Source organism: Halichoerus grypus, chromosome 1, assembly GCF_964656455.1.
Source record: "Halichoerus grypus chromosome 1, mHalGry1.hap1.1, whole genome shotgun sequence".
Lineage (NCBI taxonomy): Eukaryota > Metazoa > Chordata > Mammalia > Carnivora > Phocidae > Halichoerus > Halichoerus grypus.
Window position 1 is genome coordinate 47,506,124 of NC_135712.1, and position 21,379 is coordinate 47,527,502.

Consider the following 21,379-nt stretch of genomic DNA (forward strand, 5'->3'; position numbering starts at 1 on the left):
ATCAAAGCATCAGTTGAGTGGGTGGTACTTCTTTGTTTCTCAGGGGGAATGTCACTTGATGATTCAATCAAGTGGCTGTTCTTTTTGCTGTCAGAAGGAGCCTCTGCATTTATCTTCAGGGAACAATCTACAGTCACCCTAGCTCCCTCTCCTTAGCTGTGACTGATGGCGCATACATGTATTTTATGCACTCATTTGTCACCTTTCCACCCACTCACCGATTTGTAAGATCTATCTCATCAATCCTCGTCAACTTAGTTCATCACCACCCACAAGAATTTGTGTCATTTGCAAATGTAGAAATGTTGCCTTGCTTATACTTCTAAAGATATTACATATAGATTACGTGAATTGTGCCCTGCACAAGGATGCTAGAGCAAGTGGGGGCTGAGGTCTGCCCTGCACTTTTTTCCTCACAGTCTGGTATCCAGCTGTGTCTGCCTGGAGAAAAGTGCTCCATTTTCTGAATAGCATGAAGATACTGGTCCATCACTAAGTGATGGGCCTGCAGTGGAGTATCCACCAATAAAGGGTACCATTGCCAATTCATTTCTATTAGACTAGTAGCCTTGGTTATGCAGACTTGATCTTAGCATTGATCTAGCACTGAACCTGAAGTCCTCTAGGCTATTCTTCCCTATCTTTACCTTTTGTTGTTTTTCCAAACCAGTGAAAACTAGCCTCAAATCCAACAATGAGGGGGAGACTTCATTTTGTTAAATTATGAAAAAATGTAAAACCATAAAAAATAGTTTCTGTGCCTAGGTTCTGGTTATCTATTGCTGCTTAACAAACTATCCCAAGTGGCAGTGGCTTAAAGCAACTTAGTGGCTTAAAACAACGATTTTATTACATCTTAAAGTTTTATTGCTCAGGAATTTGGGCAAGGCTTGATTGACTCTTCTCTTGGTGTCAAGAGCTTATTCTTCTATCAGATGGACTAGTCTGGAGGGCTCAAGACAGCTTCACTCAGTGTCTCACACCTTGGTGCAAATGGCTCGAAGACTGGAGTGATTTTAGACTATGTGGGGGGGGGGGCACCTTCTTGTGGCCTTTCCAGCATGGCCATCAGGGCAGTCAGACTCATGTGGCACCTAAGCGTTCTTAGAGAGAATGTCCCAGGAGCCCTAGGCAGAAGCTGCATAACTTTCTAAAACATCACTCTGCCACCTTCTATGGACCAGGCATGTTGCTAAGGCCAGCACAGATTCATGGGGAGGTGAATTAGACTCCAACTCTCAATGGGAGAAGTAGCAAAAAAGTTGCAATTCTTTTTAATCTACCACCATCTTCCACTAAGATTTAACCAATGTTACAATCTTGCCATATTTGCCTGTGACATAGAAAAACATTTTTATTATAGAACCTTGATAAAGATCACCTGGAAGTCTAAATAAATGATCATACCTAATAGTGAAATGTTAGTACTTTTCTCTTTGAAGTCAAGAACCAGTTGGGGATTCCAGGTTCTATTACATGGTACTGAAGATGTTAGCCAAAATAATAAGACAAAAAAAGGAAATAAAAGGAGATTGGAAAGAAAGAAGTAACTTTTCATTATTTATAGACAATATGGTTGTCTCCATAGAAAATCCAAAAAAAGTATAATTTACTAGAATTAATAGCAATGTTGCTGGATAAAAGATTAATGCTGTTCTCAAATTGGTCCCTTATGTTTTCCAAACTATTGGCTATTTTGTGGTTCTCCTGTTCTCAGGTCTGGCAGTTGCCTTGTTGCTTTCTTTTCCTCCTTCATGGACAACTATCCCAGGTCTTAGCTGTTGGTGGTTTGACCCCACACTGTCCATTTGGGAGTGGAGTACATCTTGTCACCAGTATTTGCTGTAGGTTGGCCATGGATGTTTTCCTTTCCAATTGCTCTATTGGTTTTTATGTGGGGATTCAGAGAGGTTGAAAAGCTATGCTGTCTTCATTATTATTTTCCCAGAATACCTCTAGCTCAATAGCATTTTGATCTTGTATCTACTCATTTAGAGAAGTTTCTTTTCCTTGTTACTAGGCATTTTTCTTTTTACCTTTATTATGACATAATTATGGTTTCCCAGGAAGTTGCACATGGAGGTCCCATGTACCTTTCATGCCACTTTTTCCAATATTAACAACTTGCATAACTATAGGACAATATTAAAACCAGGAAATTGACATTGATACAATCCAAAAAATTTATTCAGATTTCACCAGCTATACACACACTCCTTGTATGTATGAGTTACAGTTCTGGGCAGTTTTAACACATTTCATGTAACTACCACTGCAATCAAAATATAGAACTGTTCCATCAGCACAAGGCTCCCTCATGCTGAACTTTTATAGCCAAAACCCCCTGCTCCAAATCCTTAACCCTTGGCAATCACTAATCTGTTGTTCTTCTCTGTGACTGTGTTATTTCAAGTATGCTATATAAAAAAATTATATAGTATGTATTCTCTCGAGACTGAACTTTTTCACTGAGCGTAATTCTCTTAAGGGCAATCTAAATTGTTGTATATATCAAATCTGTACATTCATGTGTCGGTTTTTGCATGAACATAGGTTTTAATTTCTCTAGGGTAAATACCCAAGAGTGCAATTGCCGGATCATATAGTAGTTGCATTTTTAGTTTTAAAACAAACTGGTAAACTATTTTCCAAAGTGACTGTACCATTTTTAAGTCCCATCAGCACCATAAGAAGGATTTAACTTCTCTGCTTCTTCTCCAGCATTTGGTGTTGACACTATTTTTAAAAAATTTTATCCATTCTGATAGGTACTTATAGTGATATCTGATTTTGGTTTTAATATTCCTTGACCTGAGGGGTAATGATGTTGACATCTTTCGATGTGCTTATTTGCTATCTATCTTTTTCAATGAAATGTCTTTAATGTCTTTTGCTCATTTCCTAATTGGATTGTTTGTTCTTTTAATGTCAAATTTTGGAGGCTATTTATATGTTCTAGAAACTAGTTGGATATGTTTGCAAATGCAAATATTTTCTCCCAGTCTTCAGCTTGTCTTTTCATTTTCTTAACAGGGTCATTTACAGAGCAAAAGATTTGAAAATGATGAGATCTAGTTAATTAGTTTTTCCTTTTATGCATTATACATCTAGTGTGAAATCTAAGAACTCTTTGCTTTGTTTCCTTTTTAAAAAAATTTTTAAGATTTTATTTTTAAGTAATCTCTACACCCAGTATGGGGCTTGAACTCACAATCCTGGGATCAAGAGTCACAGTCTCCACCAACTGAGCCAGCCGGGCACCCCTCTTTGCCTAGTTCTTGATCTCAAACATTTTCTTCATTTTTTTTCCCTAAAAGCTTTATAGCTTCACAATTTATGTTTAAGTCTGTGATCCACTGTGAGTTAATTTTTTTGTGTAGGGTGTGAGACATAGGTCAAGATTCATGTTTAACTTTTTAAAAAAAAACAGGGTGAATGCAGGTGCACACACCCCGCTGGATGGCTGCTAGAAGATTCATTTTTAAAACTGTGAATGTCCAGTTGTTCCAGCACCATTTGTTGAATAGGTTTTTCCTTAGTCCATTGAATTGTTTTTGCACTTTTTCAACATTTAGTTCAGATACATATATCTGTATCTGTTCCTGGATTCTCTATTCTGGTCCATTGGTCTATGTGTATCTCTATCAACACCACACTGTCTCTATTATTGTAGCTATACCGTAAGCCTTAACATTCTATAGCATGGTTCTCCCACTTTACTCCTCATTTTCAGAATTGTTTTTGACTGTTTCATGTCCTTTAGAATTTCTATAAACTTTAGAATAAGTTTGTATGTCTACAAACACCTGGAGAGGAATTTGTATTAAACCTAGAGGTCAGTAGGGGGAGAATTGACATCTTTACTCTATGGAGTCTTTTAATTCATGAGTAAGCCTTTCCATTTCTTTAGTCTTCTTTGATTTCTTTCATCAGGTTTTTGTCATTTTCAGAATACAGATTCTGTACATGTTTTCTTAGATTTCACTTTCTTTGGGGGGGCAATTATAAATGATGTTGTGATTTTAATTTTGATTTCCACATGTTCATTTTTAGTATGTAGAAATGAAATTAATTTTTCTTTGTATTGAACCCATATCTTGGGACATTGCTGAAACTCACTTAGAGGTTCTCAGAGTGTTTTTGTAAATCCCTTGGGGTTTTATATAGAGACAATCATTACCTGCAAATAGAGACAATTTTATTTCTTTCTTTAAAATTTGTATGCCTTCCCTCACCCCCCTCTAATTTTCTTCCCTTATTGCACTGGCTAGAACTTCTTGCACTGTGTTGAATCAAGGTGGTGAGAGTGGGCATTCTTGCCTTTTTCCTGATCTCAGGGGGAAAACTTTCAGCCTTTCACCATTAAGTATGACATACAGGAGTCATTTTAAAATAACATCTTTTCATGATTACAAAAGTGATACATGATCACTTACAGAATATAGAAAAAAAACATAAAGAACAAAACAAAATTATCTGAAATCCCGTGATTCGTAGTTGACATTTGAGATCATACTAATAAACTGTATCTATTAGGGTTCTCCAGAGAAACAAAACCAGAAGGGTGTGTGTGTGTGTGTGTGTGTGTGTGTGTGTATGTAGGTGTGTGTCATGTAGTGAGAGAGAGGGGGAGATTTATTTTAAGCAATTGGCTCACATGATTATGGAGGCTGATAAGTCCAAAATCTGCAGGGTGGGCCAGCAGGCTGGAGACCCAGGGGAAGCAATATTACACTTGAAGTCCAAAGGCAGTCTATTGTTAGAATTCCCTCTTGCTTGGGGTAGGTCAATCTTATTTTCTATTCAGGCTATTTGGTTAAATGAGGCCCACCCACATTATGGAGTGCAATCTGCTTTACCCAAAATCCACTAATTGAAATATAAATCTCATCCAGAGATCTTGTCATTTGTGATAACATGAATGGACCTAGAGGGTATTATGCTAAGTGAAATAAGTCAGACTGAGAAAGACAAATACCACATGATTTCACTTATATGTGGAATCTACCAACTAAATGAATAAACAAACAAAAAGCAGACTCAGACCTATAAGAAAAGAGACCAGACTGATGGTTGCCAAAGGGATGGGCAAAATTGATGATGGGGAGTGGGAGATACAGGCTTCCAGTTATGGAATGAACAAGTCATGGGAATAAGAGGTATAATATAGGGAATATAGTCAATGGTACTGTAATAGCATTGTATGGTGACAGATGGCAGCTACACTTGTGGTGAGCATTGCATAACATATAGAGATGTTAAATCACTATGTTGTATGCCAGAAACTAATGTACCATTGTGAGTCAACTATACTCAAATTAAAAAAAAAATTTAAATTTTATTTGCCATAAATAAATAAATAACCATTTATACTTTTAAAAAATGTAAATCTTTTTTTATTATATTAGTCACCATACAGTATATCATTAGTTTTTGATGTAATGTTCCATGATTCATTGTTTGCATATAAAAATGTAAATCTCATCCAAAAACACTCTCATGGAAATCCAGAATAGTGTTTGACCAAATAGCTAGACACCATGGCCCAGTCAATTTGACAAATAAAATTAACTATCACAATTTATTATATTTTGACTTTGTCACCAAATATTTTATTTTGAGAAGTTCCCTGTGTCATTAAATCCCTTGGTTTTTTATGATTGCATAGAATACTGTTGTATGAATATGCCATAATTTATTAGCATGGTCTCCAATTGTGCCTTTAAGATGTTTCCACATTTTTGGTATTTTATTTTATTAAAAGATTTTATTTATTTATTTATTTGGGAGAGAGTGTGGGCATGTGGGGGGAGGAGCAGAGAGAGAGGGAGAGGGACAAGCCGACTCCAGACTCCATGCTGAGCATAGAGCCTGACGGGGGACTTAATCCCACAACCCCGAGATCACGACCTGAGCTGAAATCAAGAGTGGGACACCTAGAGGCGCCTGGGTGGCTCAGTCGGTTAAGCGGCTGCCTTCGGCCCAGGTCATGATTCCAGGGTCCTGGATCGAGCCCCACGTCGGGCTCCCTGCTGAGCGGGGAGCCTGCTTCTCCCTCTCCCTCTACCTGCCGCTCACCCTGCTTGTACTCTCTCTCTCTAATAAAAAATAAAAAATCTTAAAAAAAAAAAAAAGAGTGGGACACCTAACTGAGCCACCCAGGCACCCCACATTTTTGCTATTTTTAACAATGTTATGATGAACAAATATCCCCTGCATACCTCTGATTATATACTTATAATACTAAGAAGAGAAATTTCTGGGTCAAAGAACGTGAATATTTAAAACAAATCTTCTTAATTCATCTTGCTGTATTTCTTTCCAGAAAGACCATATTCATACTAAGAGTATATGGCATTTGATCCTCAGAAAAGATTGTTCTGGAGCTTTGTTAAAGTTTTTATTTATAATATCCTGAAGATTACCCATTGTTTTATTTTTTTTTAAAGATTTATTTGTTTGAGAGAGAGAGGGGAGGGGAGAGGGGTAGAGGGAGAGGGAGAGAAAGCATTTCAAGCAGACTCCCTGCTGAGTGCAGAGCTGGACCTGGGGTGGGGCACGTGGGGCGCGGGGTGGTTATCTCACAACCCTGAGATCATGAGCTGAGCCGAAATCAAGAGTCTGACGCTCAACCAACTAAGCCACCCAGGCATCCCTACTCATTGTTTATTGACTCAAACTTTAACCTTTCCAATTTCTTTTTCTAAATGTCACAAATATTTTGTCACAGTTTCCTTTAAATGTTTGGTGATCCACTCTGTTATTCTACATTGCAAAATTTTGCCCCTCTTAGAAGTGAGACTCATGGGATTCTTTAATTCCCTCGATTCTTTTCTGGGGCATTTCTATGGGGAGGCTGTAGACTCAGACTAAAAAAAAAGTGCTGAGACATTACCCTTAGATTCTCTGAAATTGTAGTTAATAGCTGGGAAGAAGCCTTTTCTGAAATCTAACACACTAATGAGCTAAACTGGCAAAGTTTTTTTTACAGAGCGGTAAGTTTTAACAAATAGCGTGTTCAATCTGTTTTGGAATAATAGCTGCCCAGGGATCAACAAGACCTCGAGAGGCCATGCAATTAATAGCACTACTGGAGGCAAAGCTGCACAGATTCCATCTCTGGTAGATGAGAATCAATACTGTGCTTCAAGGTCTCTTGTGGAAGAGATGATATATTGTCTTACAAAAACCTATTCCAACATCTAACAACTTTGACTATTGTAAAGCCTACCATTAGCCCAAATCCTGCAGAACTTATTGATGCTTACTGCCAAAGTAACTAGATATTTATATAACCAATATTCTTGTAGGCAGACCTCTGAAAACACATGTTTTTACCCCCTCAGATATTTTTTACATCAACATAGTATATTTAAAAAATAGTTTTCATAATATAAGCTACATAACTTTTTAGAGTAAGAAATGATGATGAAGTACCCTCAAGTAATACATACTTTCAGACACTTGGTTAATCACCAAGCAACAGAGTGGCAAACTTCACACTGTAACTTGGTAACAATCATGGAAATGGATGACGGGGTTTTAACATGTTACCTGTAAAAGAACATTCTGACAATCAGGACATTAAATGTAACAGTACACAGTTTCAAGTATTCAAGCACTGCTTTCTGGCAGGTAAAAACTGTGTAAAAACCACTGATGTATTTTGACTCTATATAAATATATAAAGATGTAGCAGCTTAGTTCTCCTGTACATAGCATTTCTTTTCTGAAATGAGAGTGGCTCAGGCAAGCTCGAAAATAGTGTGGGGAATTCTTCCCTTTAACTGGCAAGAAAAATTAATGAACTAAAAAAAATAAATTATTGTAGAAATAGGGGCTATGGAGAATGAACTAAGTAAAAGGAATGCATTGAAACAAATAAAGGGAGTTAATTAAATGAAAGAGAGAATGAAATAAAGAGAAAATCATTTCCACCCCCCCATTCCCCCATGATCACAGTCTTCTGAAGCAGCAAATGTGAACTAGGACATTGAAAAGCCACTTCATTGGTACACAGCCCAAGGATTATTTTCACTGATTACCTGGGCACCCATGATGTCTGATTGCTTTATGAGAACATGCGCACCACAAGCTTCCTACCATCTAAGGGAAGGTAATTTCTTTCACATTGAGCATGATAAGAAAATACACACACAAGCTCTCTAGAAAACTGCAGCTGTCTCAGCCACTTGACACTTTGGAGTACACAGCATGGGCTTGGCAAGGCAGAGCATTAGAGCAGGGTCAAAAGGGCAGCTCCCTTTGGTCCCGTGCCCTGCAGCATCTCCTCAGGGCAGGTGTCCAAGCACCTGCCAGGGAGAGCTGGGGCCAGGCTCCCGGGGGGCTCATGGCCTCCTCTTGTGTGAGGGCTCCCAAAACAGGCTGGAAGAGAGTTTTCCTCCAGTTGCCGAGAGCTGGTACCTGCAGCTGCTGCTTTGCTGCTCCAGGTTTGCTGTAAGAACCTTAGTCCAGGCAAAGCAGGGAGCCACCTTTCCCATACATTGAAGGAAATGGGCTTAACTAGGAGAAAAATGGAGGTGGATTGATTTTATATACTGTAGACCAAATTCTTTTTCTTTTGGGGGTACCTTTATATCTTGTTGTTTTGGGAGAATTTTTGGCCAAAGATATGAAGAGTTCCCTTTCCTTCCTGTATTGGGGGTCCCAAAGACCAGCCCTAGGTTCAGTGACTCACAGGACTCACAGGGCTCAGCATGTAGTTATACTCATAGCTAAGATTTATTGTATTGAAAGGACACAAATTAAAATCAGCAAAGTGAAAACTGTCTCAAGCTTCCAAGAGTCCTTTCCCAATGGAGCCACATAAAACATCCTTAATTCGTCCAGTGATGAGAAGTGTTATTTACCAGGGAAACTCACTGGGGACTCAGAGCCCAAGGCTTTTATTGGAAGCTGGTCATGCAGGCACACACTGCCTCGCCTGTACAAAAAATTCCGGACTTCCAGAAAAAAATGCAGTTGTTCAGCATAAACTATTGGTTGTATAAGCAGCTTAGGCCACTCATCAGTTAGGGTAAGTTTTATATTACTGTAGGAACTGTTTACCAGTCAAGTTCCCAGATGCCAGCTAAGGGTCAAGCAAGAAGGCTTTTCTCAGGCTATGTCGTCTCAGGCTGCTATGTTAACTCCTTTCTCCAAAGTCCACCCCATCTGGCCAAGGCTTTTTTAGAGCAAAATTATTATCAGTAGGACCCCCTATGGCAGGGTGAAAGCGTCTTGCCAGGACTGCCTCCCTTATGCCCTCTAGGGTCTTGGATTTAGCCAATTAAAACAAATTCCGTCAACATGAAAGGTCAATCTTAGAAAGCCTGGTGGCTTTCTCCCGAAGTTTTTGCATTAACCTTTTTACCTGGCCTGAACCGTCCATTCAAGCACAGTAGGACTCTGGCTAGTAAGTTGAAGCTGACCTGCATGCCTTTCAGGACTGGAGCAAGCCATGAAAGTCAAGGTACACATTCAAGAAGCATAATCCCAGGGAGTACCCTTGGGAACAAAAAGCTTGCAACTGGCAGGTCCCCAATGAAGACAGACAGTAGTTAGGCATTAGAGGTTAACAGGGCCCCCGGTGTGCCTTCCCACGGTGGGTCCTTCTGCCCTAGGGTTCTCTGTCCAGTCCAAATAATGCAGTTGAGCCCTTGGTTTTAGAGAGACTTCCAGAAGACTGTTTCAGCAATTTTGCTTGTCTTTGGCATCAGCTCATTTGCCTCATGAATGTGGACAACATCTAGAGGAGTTCTTCATGGGAACATAGGAACTGGGCCTACCATTGCTGTCCCACGGTCAGTGCTGTCAGGTGTGATCATAGGCTCAGGAGTCGGTTCGAATTCAAGACCTCACAGCATCCTGGGAAGCCAACGTTGGCATTCAGGAGCAGTTCTGAAAAACAGAGCAGTTATGAGAAACAGAGATCATTAACGCATCTTTCCCTGCATCTCCCAGGCGCTGAGCTTCTGTTTTTTGTTTTTTTCTATGTTATTACAAAATCAGTGTGTCTTATTTAATAATCATTACTTTACATTTTTTCCCCAATCATTTTTTATTCTCATCTTCCATCAAAAGGGGTTGGGTGCAAAGAGGGTGTCGAGAGTTTAGCTAAGTTACTGCATGGTATTGCTGCCTTGACCTCATTTTGTTTGGCCAAACAATGCCCTGAAACTGACACTAGTCCCCTCACCTAAGCACATGACCTAGATAGCAGTCCACAGAGTCACAAGCACATGTAAGTTCCTGCTATCACTTCCCCAACAGCCCTTGTGATCAACCATCTCCCCTGTCCCCACTGCGTTCTCCCCATGCGGCTCCTTAGATAAGACTCCACTGTGGCTTATCAAACCCTGCCCTTTTGGTTTCAATTGACCAATCTAACCTTAGCCCTGGGAACCCCAAAGCACTCCACCTGCAGACTCTAATAAAAACATGCCCCAGCGTCTGCCTCTCTCTGCACTCTGCCTTGACTTCCCCACGTGGCCCCTCAAGGTGTGCCAGGCACTTCCTCCAGGACTTGTAAGTAATAAACTTCTCTATTTTAGTTCTTCTTGTATCTGTTGTTGAGCCACAGTTCACTATCTGACATCCTGTGCTCCACTTAATCAGTGATGATTTAAGAAATTTGTAACAGATGGACAGAAGAATTTACATAGAAAAACATTGTTACTGTAACTTAACCAGAAAGACACAGCATGATCAGGAACTGGTTAGGACAAAATCCTGAATTCTCAAAAGTTTTCAGAACATGTTTACATAACCCCCCATCCTTTTCATCCTGATCATTTATTCAGTAGGAAGCCTGAAAAAGAACACTCTGTCTTTGGGAATAGCTATATTTAATAATCAAACTGCCTAACTTAGGAGAAAGGTGAGTAAAGCTGAATCAGGCTATCAGTCTATTGTTGCAAATTTCAAATAATGTTGAAAGTCAGACATAAGTCAACAGCAGTGAGACATTCCTGAGCAGGGGTTGAGAGTCCCCTCTGTTGGGAGTGGGCGGAGAGGTCCTACTCTCCATGCTGTGCTCTCTTCCATCTTACAGCTTGCAACAGGAATCACAGGTTAGGTTCCTTGGGATCATTCATCTCAAATGCAGTTAGTCCCTACATTAGAAATATACAGCCACCTGCAGCTTGGTTTCAGATGGTCTCATCAGAGAATGAGCCCTTTTCTGTGGGCATCTGCAGGTGACCCATGTGGTCCAGCCAGCATCCATGATGTTTTTATAGCTTATGGCCCCACGGAAGGGTGTCTTAAGTCTGTAGTAGTCCCAGCGTCTCAGTTCTGTTCATTGAGTCTATGTCTGTTTTCCAAGATTGAAATAGTCTGTTACAGATGTTATTAGGTTTCAGCCTACCATCAGATCCAGGCAATTAGGTTCTCTGAATTCAGGATTCCAAAAAAGCCAGTGACTTTTCTTCTTTGGCAGCAGCAAAGATGAGAGACTACAGGGTCAGACAGTGGAGTTCCAAGTTCTTCTAAGCCCCTCTTATCTTGTCAGTCTTAGAATCCAAATTGACCTACTCAAATATATGCACAATTAGTCTAGAAAATCATCAGCCTCTAAGAGTCAGACATCTGATTTTACAGAAACTTATTATCAAACTAAAAACTGCTTTTTAAAATTCAAAAAGATTATTTCTCCTTTTATGTTGTCTGCCTTTCCTCATAGGCTCCAACAGGCAAAAATCATGGGAACAATAATCAGTTATGAAGATTTCAATACTCAGATGTTCAAAGATTTTAAATTTTAATCCATCCAAGGAAGAAGTCCTGTTCTACTAACACCTTTTATTGGGCAGTTTTCCCAGATTGGAATAATCCCTTTAGCATTTATGAAATTACAGGCATATGATACTTTACACCGTTTTTTAAAATCATATACCCAGAAGCAATAGCTACAAAATAAAAAGCCATTTTAGAAAGTCTCTCCCTCTCTCTCTCACTTTTTTTTTTTTTTTTGCAAGTTTACTCAAACCTTAGCAGTAAATTCAACACTTCCAGGATTAAAATTAGCACTATTGAGAGATCCCAGCTGGAATGCAGCAGGCTGCTGCACCAGTCGGTAGAGTGTTTTTTTTCCCCTCTTCTTTTTTTCTGATTTGTCTAAAGTTTGTGCCAGCCTTGGAATTGACTTAATCTTATTTCCTCCCACTTGGAGGAGTGAGCAATACAAACATACAACATTTTGGCTCACCCGAAATGTTTTTTGGGAGTGTTTGGACGCTTTCTCTTCCCACCTGAGGGGCAGAACAAAACCTAAAGACATCACCCAGACTGTACTTTTTAATTCCTTCACCTTAGCTACCACGGCCAAAAGCGACCAATGGATTCAATTCTTCTAGGGTTGGACCTATCATTTTCAAATTCCATAGGTAACCTTCACCTTCCAGAACAGACATCATCTCAGCTGCTGTTTCATACCACAGATGACTAGGTAGCCATTGGGATGTGAAGGTTCATAATTATATCCCCTTCATACTTCCTTTCTCCAAGCCCTGTTTTAGCTATATTTCAATGAGTCAGGGTTGTTTTTAATAAATCCCACTTCCGACACCAACTGTCACCCCCAGTTTAAGGATTTGCTAAAAGAATCCACATCATATAGTTATACTTATGGATAAGATTTATTACACTGAAAGGATACAGAGCAAAATCCAAAAAGGGGAAAGGCATATTGGGTAAAGTCTGAAGAAAGCCAGGCACAAGCTTCCAAAAGGTTTCTTTTGTTGTTTTTTCTTTGCCCATTGAAGTCTTATAGGATGTGCTTAATTCTTCCAGTAATGAGTTTTGGCAACATGTGTGAAATGTTGTCTACATGCTCATTAGAGACTTAGTGCCCCCGGTTTTTACTGGGTGCTGTTTATGTGGTACCCTGCTATGGACTGGATGTTGTAATTCTACAAAATTCATATGTTGAAGCCTAATCCCCAATATGATGGTTTGGAGGTAGAGCCTTTGGGTGGTAAATAGATGAGAGGGTGGAGCCTTCATGAATGGGATTAGTGCCTGTGATGGTTAATTTTTACATGTCAGTTTTATGGAGTGCCCAGATTAAACACTATTTCTGGATGTGTCTTCTAGATGAAATTAGCATTTGAAATTATGGACTCAATAAAGTAGATTGTCTTCCCCAGTGTGGCGGACCTCATTCAATCAGTTGAGGGTCTAAATAGAACAAAAGACAGAAGGAGGAATTTGCTCTTTTTTTCTGCCTCACTGCCTAAGCTGGAATATCTCATCTCAACTTTTTCTGCCCTTGGACTGCGATTTACACCATTGGCTCCCCTGGTTATCAGGCCTTTACACTTGGACTAAATTACACCACTGGCTTTTCTGGGTCTCTAGCTTGCAGATGGCAGATTGTGAAGTTTATCAGTCTCTATAATTACATGAGCCAATTCCTCATAATAAATATCCATATTTATATATACACATTTTCCAATATTTAAATTGCTTCTGTCTATAAGGCCTTAAAAGAAGGGTTCAGAATTCCAAGAGATAGGTGTCACTCAAAGAGGTTTTATTTTTTTAATTTTTTAATTTTTTTAAAGATTTTATTTATTTATTTGATAGAGAGAGAGGGAACACAGGAAGGGGGAGTGGAGAGGGAGACGCAGGATCCCCGCTGAGCAGAGAGCCCGATGCGGGGCTCGATCCCAGGACCCTGGGTTCATAACCTGAGCTGAAGGCAGACGCTTAATGACTGAGCCACCCAGGCGCCCCTCGAAGAAGTTTTAAAATAAAGTCGTATTTCTTTTCTTCAAAATACTTCTAAGCAATAATTAGGTATGACCTGTTCTGGTTTTTCCATCCCCTGATCATAGATTTATTTATTTTTGTTTCTGAAATTGGAAGAAAAGACATTTCTGTTTCAAGAGGAATAGAAAAGAAGAGGTTTATCTGTAGTTAAGTTTTGTGGACATACCTGGTCCTGCTTCCCCAAGAGAAGTTACCTTTCTTTCTTTAATAACAGAGACAATCAATAGTGGTGGCATATGGTTATAGTTATAACTTTTCCTTTCTCATCTGGGTCATTGAGAAGCAGGCTTTCTGCATTCTGTAATAAAAGTATTACAAAGTAACAACCCTGCATCTCTCACTATTTAAAACAAGAAATAAAAATGTTGCAAGCTATTTTATGCTTTGGTTACTTTTCCTTAGTAACTTAGAAATTGTGGTGCCATGCTCTGGGAACACTGGTCACAATTATTAAGCCTGTCTTTTTGTAGCTCAAGGAAGAGTTTTCATGTAGAAAACAGGAATAACTCCATCTAAGAATGCAAGCTTTATTATCAAAGGTTTCTTGGAATACTGGTGGAATGGTGGAAGAGTCTGGACTTCATTATTCTACTCCTTGCTTCAGACTTGGCTGTGCTGCTTAGTAGTAATTTCACCTCAGGCAAGTGATGATCTATTTGAATCTCAATGTCCTTATCTATAAAATGTGAGACAAATCTCCCAGTCACAGTGTTGTTATAATGAAAATAGCATACGTAAAATATTTGACTTCATACCTGGCACAAAGGAGGGGCTTAATAAATTTATTAGTCCTGTTATCTCAAAAAAAAGGCCTACTAAAAAACAAGGACTATAATGTTCACGGAAGTTCTATTTATAACACCTCACCTGGAAACAGCGCAAATGATAGTCCCAAATGACCATCAGTAGTAGACTGAATTTATTTTATTTTATTTTATTTATTTATTTATTTATTTATTTATTTATTTATTTATTTATTTATTTTAAGATTTCATTTATTTTCCAACAGAGAGAGAGACAGCGAGAGAGGGATTTTTTTAAATGTGGGATATTCATACAGTGTACTACTATAAAGCATGAACTACCATTAGCACAAAAATATGGATAAATCTTACCAACATAATGTTGAATGACACAAAATAATACATTCTGTATAATTCCATTGAAAGAAAGTTCAAAAACAGGCAAAATTAATCTGTAGTGATAGCGGTCAGAAGTCATAACCTTTTGGAGGGAGGATGGATTGGAAGAAGGAAAAAGGGAGCCAGCTGGGGTGCTGAAAATGTTTTATGTCTTCACCTGCATGGTGGTGGTTATATGCGGGTACATGTATGTAAAAATTCATCAAACTATACACTTAAGGTTTGTACAATATACATGTACGATTTATACAGATATAAATAATACATCAATAAAAAAACCTGTTCCCTTAAACCCAGGAGCTGGATTTTTGTATCAATATCAATTTTATTATTAGGAGTGTATCTGGCAGTAGATATAGCATGCCAATAGCTGGCCATCTTGCAGGCTGTAGTCAGTCTGTCCCTTGTAAGTGGCCCCATTTCAGAGCTAGCCTGGAGCTGACAGGCATATTATAAGGGTCATGCTCCATCATCATTGACAGCTGGAGATGCCATCACATGTATCGGCAGCAGAGCACAGGGAAAACCAGGCAGTGGATTGTGCTTCCCACCCTTAGGCTTGGAGACACAAGCCCCAGCAATGGAAGGATTAAAAAGCCTCAATTTTAAAAAGACAGGGGGAGGGGAGGGATTGTGGGCTGCACAATTTATAAATAGACACTCCCCGAGGCTGCCTGATGATGAAATGGTTGTTTAGTAAATCTTTCTCCCTTAAGGATCCCATTATCGGAGAGCATTTGAAAATACCAGTTTCATTTTGTCTTTTGGGGGAGATCCTCGGGTTCATCAGGTCAGCCCTGTTGGATGATATTTCTCTCTCTCAAATTTAGGGACAGGCCTTCGAGAATTTGAATCACCTACTCATGGAGCACAAAGATGATGATGATGATGATGATGTGTCTTTCGCCAAATGGATGAGCAGCTTCTGGGGTCACAGCTGGATAGAAGAGAATGAGAGAGGACTCCGGGACTGCCACAGATCACAAGATGCCACTTACAGGAAAACCTCCCTGCCCTGCCCAGTGAGTTATGATCAGAGAACCAGGGGAGAGCTGGACTAGGGGAGGGGAATTTCTATTAGATAATTTTTGAAGAGGCCTTTGGTATAAAATCTTCTCTGGTTAAAAATCAGTACTTCTAAACCTTTTATACCCACAAAAGTCCCTTTTATTATTTTATCTTGTCCTCCAGGGGACCTGATTTTCATTTATTAGGTGAAGATTTCTTCATTTTTAGTAGCCTAAGATATCTTTAACTACTATTCAGAGCTCCTGATAAACCTGAGACAATCCTCCTGAGGGTTAATATGATTCCAGCCAAAGGAAAGAAACTTGATGTTATAAATTAGTCTGTGTAGCATCAGGCATGGATCAATGTGTGATTTCCACTACTCTTTTTGAAATACTGAAAATAGCTCTGTGATTTGATGACCTCTAAAGAATTGGGGATTCCACATCATAAATCACTACCTTTGATAAATTTGATACACGTTTTCTTCTGGTTCTCCTTTGGTTTCCCGAGGGGAGAGGGAACCCAAATTTTTCTGCCCTCAGCACTACTTTTCCATAGGGCAGCAGAGCACCCAGTGTCTAGGGAGCAAGATGGAAGCAGGAGAAAGCTCCTGATAGCAGAACGGGTGGGCCTGACCAGGTGAGGACTCAGCGGCAGGTGCAAGCAGCGGTTCTCTCCACTCAACTGCACGGCTAGAAGACTCTGCAGCAGAGACCTGCATCCTCTGCTTCACAGTTACAGAGCAAGAATATAGCTTTTCTTTTTTGCAAGTCACTTAGGATTCTAGCTATAGAGAATACCTCCCCAACTTGCTTCTGTCAACCCCAGAATCATGTACGTTTTGGGGCAATGTTATTTTATTTCAGTTTTAGCCTCAGAGTTCCCAGATGCATAATGCCTATGAGGGATATTACGGTGGGTATGGCAATCTCTTTTACTCCCCGTGACCAGCAAAATTGAGGAATGAGACCTCTCTTTAAGACACAAATATTTGAAAGTAGATTTCTTACCAAATGCATACTCAGGGACAAAGGGCAAGTTTCAACAGCTCTTTGAGCTTCAGGTTCCTTACGTAAAAAAGAAGAGAGGCTGGACAGGATGATCTCTGGGAACTCTTCTAGCTCTAACTGTCCATGATTCTGTTATAAATAAACACCTGTTTATCACACTCTCATTTTAATCTCTTATGTTCCACTTCAAGTGAGGTATTCACAATGTGTGAACCCGAAGTACAATTAGTTTCCAGTTTCCAGATAGCTAGAACCAAGAAGAAACAAAGAGAAAAACTGTGATTTGCTATTTATCTCAACAGCCCTTTAGTACTGTTGAAAATATGAAAACAAAATATGAAATAAAAACAAATGACTTATAAAATACAGTTTTGTTGAATAAATTTTAGCATCTATTAGACCTTTAAAACTGAGATAATCCACTAGGGAATCCAGTTTTAGGTTGCAATGTTGTTTGCCTGAAACTATTGGGACTAAGCAGAATTTGTTATATGGGGCATTTGTAAACAGTGTCCGTATATCTCTTCCTGCTCATACTAGCTTCGGGCATTTGCCTGAATTAACCTGTTTAGATTCTCTAAGTCAACAGTGAATTCCAAAATTATCAGACTATATGCAGAAAGTATGTGTTTATTTAAGGAGACAAAGCATGGAATAAAAATGAGCACCTGACCAAATAGAGTAGAGAGTGCGAGGGCAGAACACAGAGCAGGGGACCCAGGGGTGACGTGGGCAGATCCTGGGAAATAGTCAGGGGTCTGAATGTCCAGTTCCAGTCACAGAACTCCATATATTTATGACAAGAGCCTGTGTTGGATAGTTAACTTTTCTAACTCTAAAATGTGCTGATTTTTCTTACTTTAGAGATCAGAGAACAATTAGGTTTTCATTTTGTGTGTGTGTGTTTTGCTTTGAGCTCAATCAATAACTTAAAAAGAAAAGCTTACTCTTAGCCTTGTCTCTTTTTCTCTCTCGCCACTGCTCCTATCTAAGGCTCTTCCCTCTCATAACCTATTAATAACCTATATCCGTCCATATTACATGCTTAGGAAGAGAAGAGCTTTCCCTTCCTTTCCCATTTTTTTTTTTTTTTAAGATTTTTTTTTTTTATTTATTTGCGAGAGAGAGAATGAGAGACAGAGAGCATGAAAGGGAGGAGGGTCAGAGGGAGAAGCAGACTCCCCGCCGAGCAGGGAGCCCGATGTGGGACTCGATCCCGGGACTCCAGGATCACGACCTGAGCCGACGGCAGTCGCGTAACCAACTGAGCCACCCAGGCGCCCCCCTTCCTTTCCCATTTGAATGTGGTTTCTGGTTTGTTTGTTTGTTTGTTTGTTTTTTAAAGATTTTATTTATTTATTTGACAGAGAGAGACACAGCGAGAGAGGGAACACAAGCAGGAGGAGTGGGAGAGGGAGAAGCAGGCCTCCCGCTGAGCAGGGAGCCCGATATGTGGCTCGATCCCAGGACCCCGGGATCATGACCTGAGACGAAGGCAGACGCTTAACGACTGAGCCACCCAGGCGCCCCCGCCCGCCCCCACCCCACATTAATTTCTTCTATGCCTTGGGTCAAAGAGTGCCTAGGGTTTTTTCTTCGCTGGGAATTGTCTTCTGGGGTCACAGTGGAAACAGCTGTGGTGCTGGGCACACTCTTCTGTACGCAGTCAGGGAACTGGGTCGTTGTGCTCTGAAGGCAGCCCGGGCAGCACGCTTTGTCTTTGTTGCTTTGCCGTCTGGGACCCCAGCTGCTGAGCTCAGAGTGAAGGGATCCCATTCCATGGGCCAGACCCTGCCGCACAGTGTGGGAGAGAGAGCTATAAGCCTAGTCTGTGGCTGTGGGCTGGCAAGGGCATGCTTGGTCAAAGCAAGCCATGCATGTAGGGCACTATTTCATGTCTTTGCCAGGAAAATTACGTTGGAAGGGCATATAAAATCCCAAAAAGTAGAGCTTGCGTGGTACATACACATATTTAAAAATGGGAACTTCTCCCTGTAATCAGTGAGAGAGCTCTTTTAAGCCTGTTTCCCACAAAGTCACACAACACAACAAAGGAACCAAAAGACCTATCTGATAGGAGATATTAAGTATATACTCCATTTATGTTGTGATAAAACATTTGCTGTTCTTTTTAGGCCTCTCAATGGAAGAGAACGTTTGTATAAACAACCTCATTTCATTCCCAGCCTCAAATTTTTAAATTTCATTTTTAAAGTTTTATTGTGGTAAGAACACTTAACGTGAGATCTACCCTCTCGGCAGATTTTTAAGTGTGCAATCCAGTTAACGAGAAGCACAATGCTGTACCGTACATCTCTAGAGCTCACTCATCCTGCATAACTGGAATGTTATACCCATTGATTAGCCACGTCCCATTTCCCCATTTTCTCAGGCCCTGGCAACCCCTATTCTATTTCTTGCTTCTATGGGATTGACGATTTTAGATACCTCAAGTAAGTGCAGTCATTCAGTATCTGTCCTTCCGTGTCTCAGTCTCAAATTTTGAAAGTATCATTTTTTTCCTGATAATATAATACACCATCACTGCAGAAAACTTGGAAAATACTAAAAAACCAATCCCACAGCACAAAGAAAACCTTTCAAAACATTTGGGTATGTTTTAAGATTGCCCATCTTATGATACTACCCTACTTCAAGCCCTCCCCACCACTCCCTTCTCCCAGATGCTCACACTCAATAGGCTTCTTTTCCTTCCACTCCAGCAAGCTCTTCTGTGGCAGGGGCCTCTGAACATATGGGGCTCATCCTGAGGCAGAAAACTGTTCCCTGTTCCCTAATTAACCCTGCTCATCCTTCAGATTGTATCTTTATCATCACATCTTCACAAAAGTCTTCCCTGATCCTCCTAGCCACTCCAACACCCACCCGAACATACATGATTTTACCTTGTTATATCCTCTCTATGCACCTTGAACTTTCCCTTTATAGCATTTGGCCAGGGCTGTAGGCATATGCCCTATTTGTTTAAATTCCATCTCCCGGGGTGCCTGGGTGGCTCAGGCGTTAAGCATCTGCCTTCGGCTCAGGTCATGGTCCCAGGGTCCTGGGATCGAGCCCCACATCGGGCTCTCTGCTCAGCAGGAAGCCTGCTTCTCCCTCTCCCACTCCCCGCTGCTTGTGTTCCCTCTCTCACTGTGTCTCTCTCTGTCAAATAAATAAAATCTTTAAAAATAAATAAATAAATTCCATCTCCCAAAATAATCCCCAAGAGGGGGACACTGTGCCTGTTTGGTTCCCCAATTTATCCAAAGCACCCAGTACCATGTCTTACCTATAATAAATGGAATAATATATACAAATTCACCTCCTATCTTTTAGTAGCTTTACAAATCTTTAACCATATTTTTGATTATTGTTTGAGAGAAAATTTCTAGATATGTGTGTTAGTTTGCTCAGGCTGCCATAACAAAATACCACAGACTGGGTGATTTAGGGCAGAAATTTATTTTCTCACAGTTCTGGAGGTTAGAAGTCTGAGATAAAGGTGTCAACAGGTTTGGTTTCTTCCAAGGCCTCTCTCCTTGGCTTACAGATGGCCACCTTCTTGCTGGTCCTCACATGGTTTTTCCTCTGTGTAAGCATATCCCTGGTGTCTCTCTGTGTATCCAAATTTCTTTTTCTTATAAGGGCACCAGTCAGACTGGAGTAGAACCCACCATAATGGTCTCATTTTAACTTAATTGTTAGAGGCCCTATCTCCAAATATAGTCATAATCTGATGTACTCACATAAGACTTCAATATATGAGTTTGGGGTAGGGGGACACAATTCAGCAAATTATAAAATGCAATGGATGGATCCAAGGAGGGGAATATTTTAAGCCCTCTGACACACATTGCCAACAGCTTTCTAGGAAGGATGTACATATTTGTAGTCCTACCAGCAAGGAAGACAAGTGCCTATCTCCCTGCACTCTTGCCAGTGTTGGTACCATTAAATAACATTTTTTTTGATACCTGAAAGACAAAATTGTGTGTTATTTCATTTTCCATAGTTTTTGGCTACTAGTAAGCATCAACATTTTTTACCAGCTGGTATTTCTTTTTCTTTTACATTTATTCATCTTACATATAAAAATTTTTTTAATTAAGATTTTATTTTTGGGGCACGTGGGTGGCTCAGTCGTTAAGCGTCTGCCTTCGGCTCAGGTTATGATCCCAGGGTCCTGGGATTGAGCCCCGCATTGGGCTCCCCACTCTGCAGGAAGCCTGCTTCTCCCTCTCCCACTCCCCCTGCTTATGTTCCCTCTCTTGCTGTGTCTCTCTCTGTCAAATAAATAAATAAAAATCTAAAAAAAAAAAGATTTTATTTTTAAGTAATCTCTACACCTGACGTGGGGCTCAAACTCACAACTTGGAGCTCAAGAGTCACATACTCTTCTGACTGAGGTGCCCCTCATCTAGTATATATTTAATGAACTTA

General features: G+C 40.1%; 1 protein-coding gene across 2 annotated transcripts in view; it reads left to right on the forward strand.

Moving 5' to 3' along the window:
* The window catches only part of LNP1 (leukemia NUP98 fusion partner 1), a 32,529-nt gene that overhangs the window by 4,273 nt on the left and 6,877 nt on the right, over nucleotides 1–21,379 (forward strand). For both annotated transcript variants that reach the window (XM_036109698.2, XM_036109700.2), the window contains exon 2: nucleotides 15,746–15,937. In XM_036109698.2, the coding sequence (XP_035965591.1) occupies nucleotides 15,746–15,937 (192 nt within the window). The remainder of the gene's footprint in view (nucleotides 1–15,745; nucleotides 15,938–21,379) is intronic.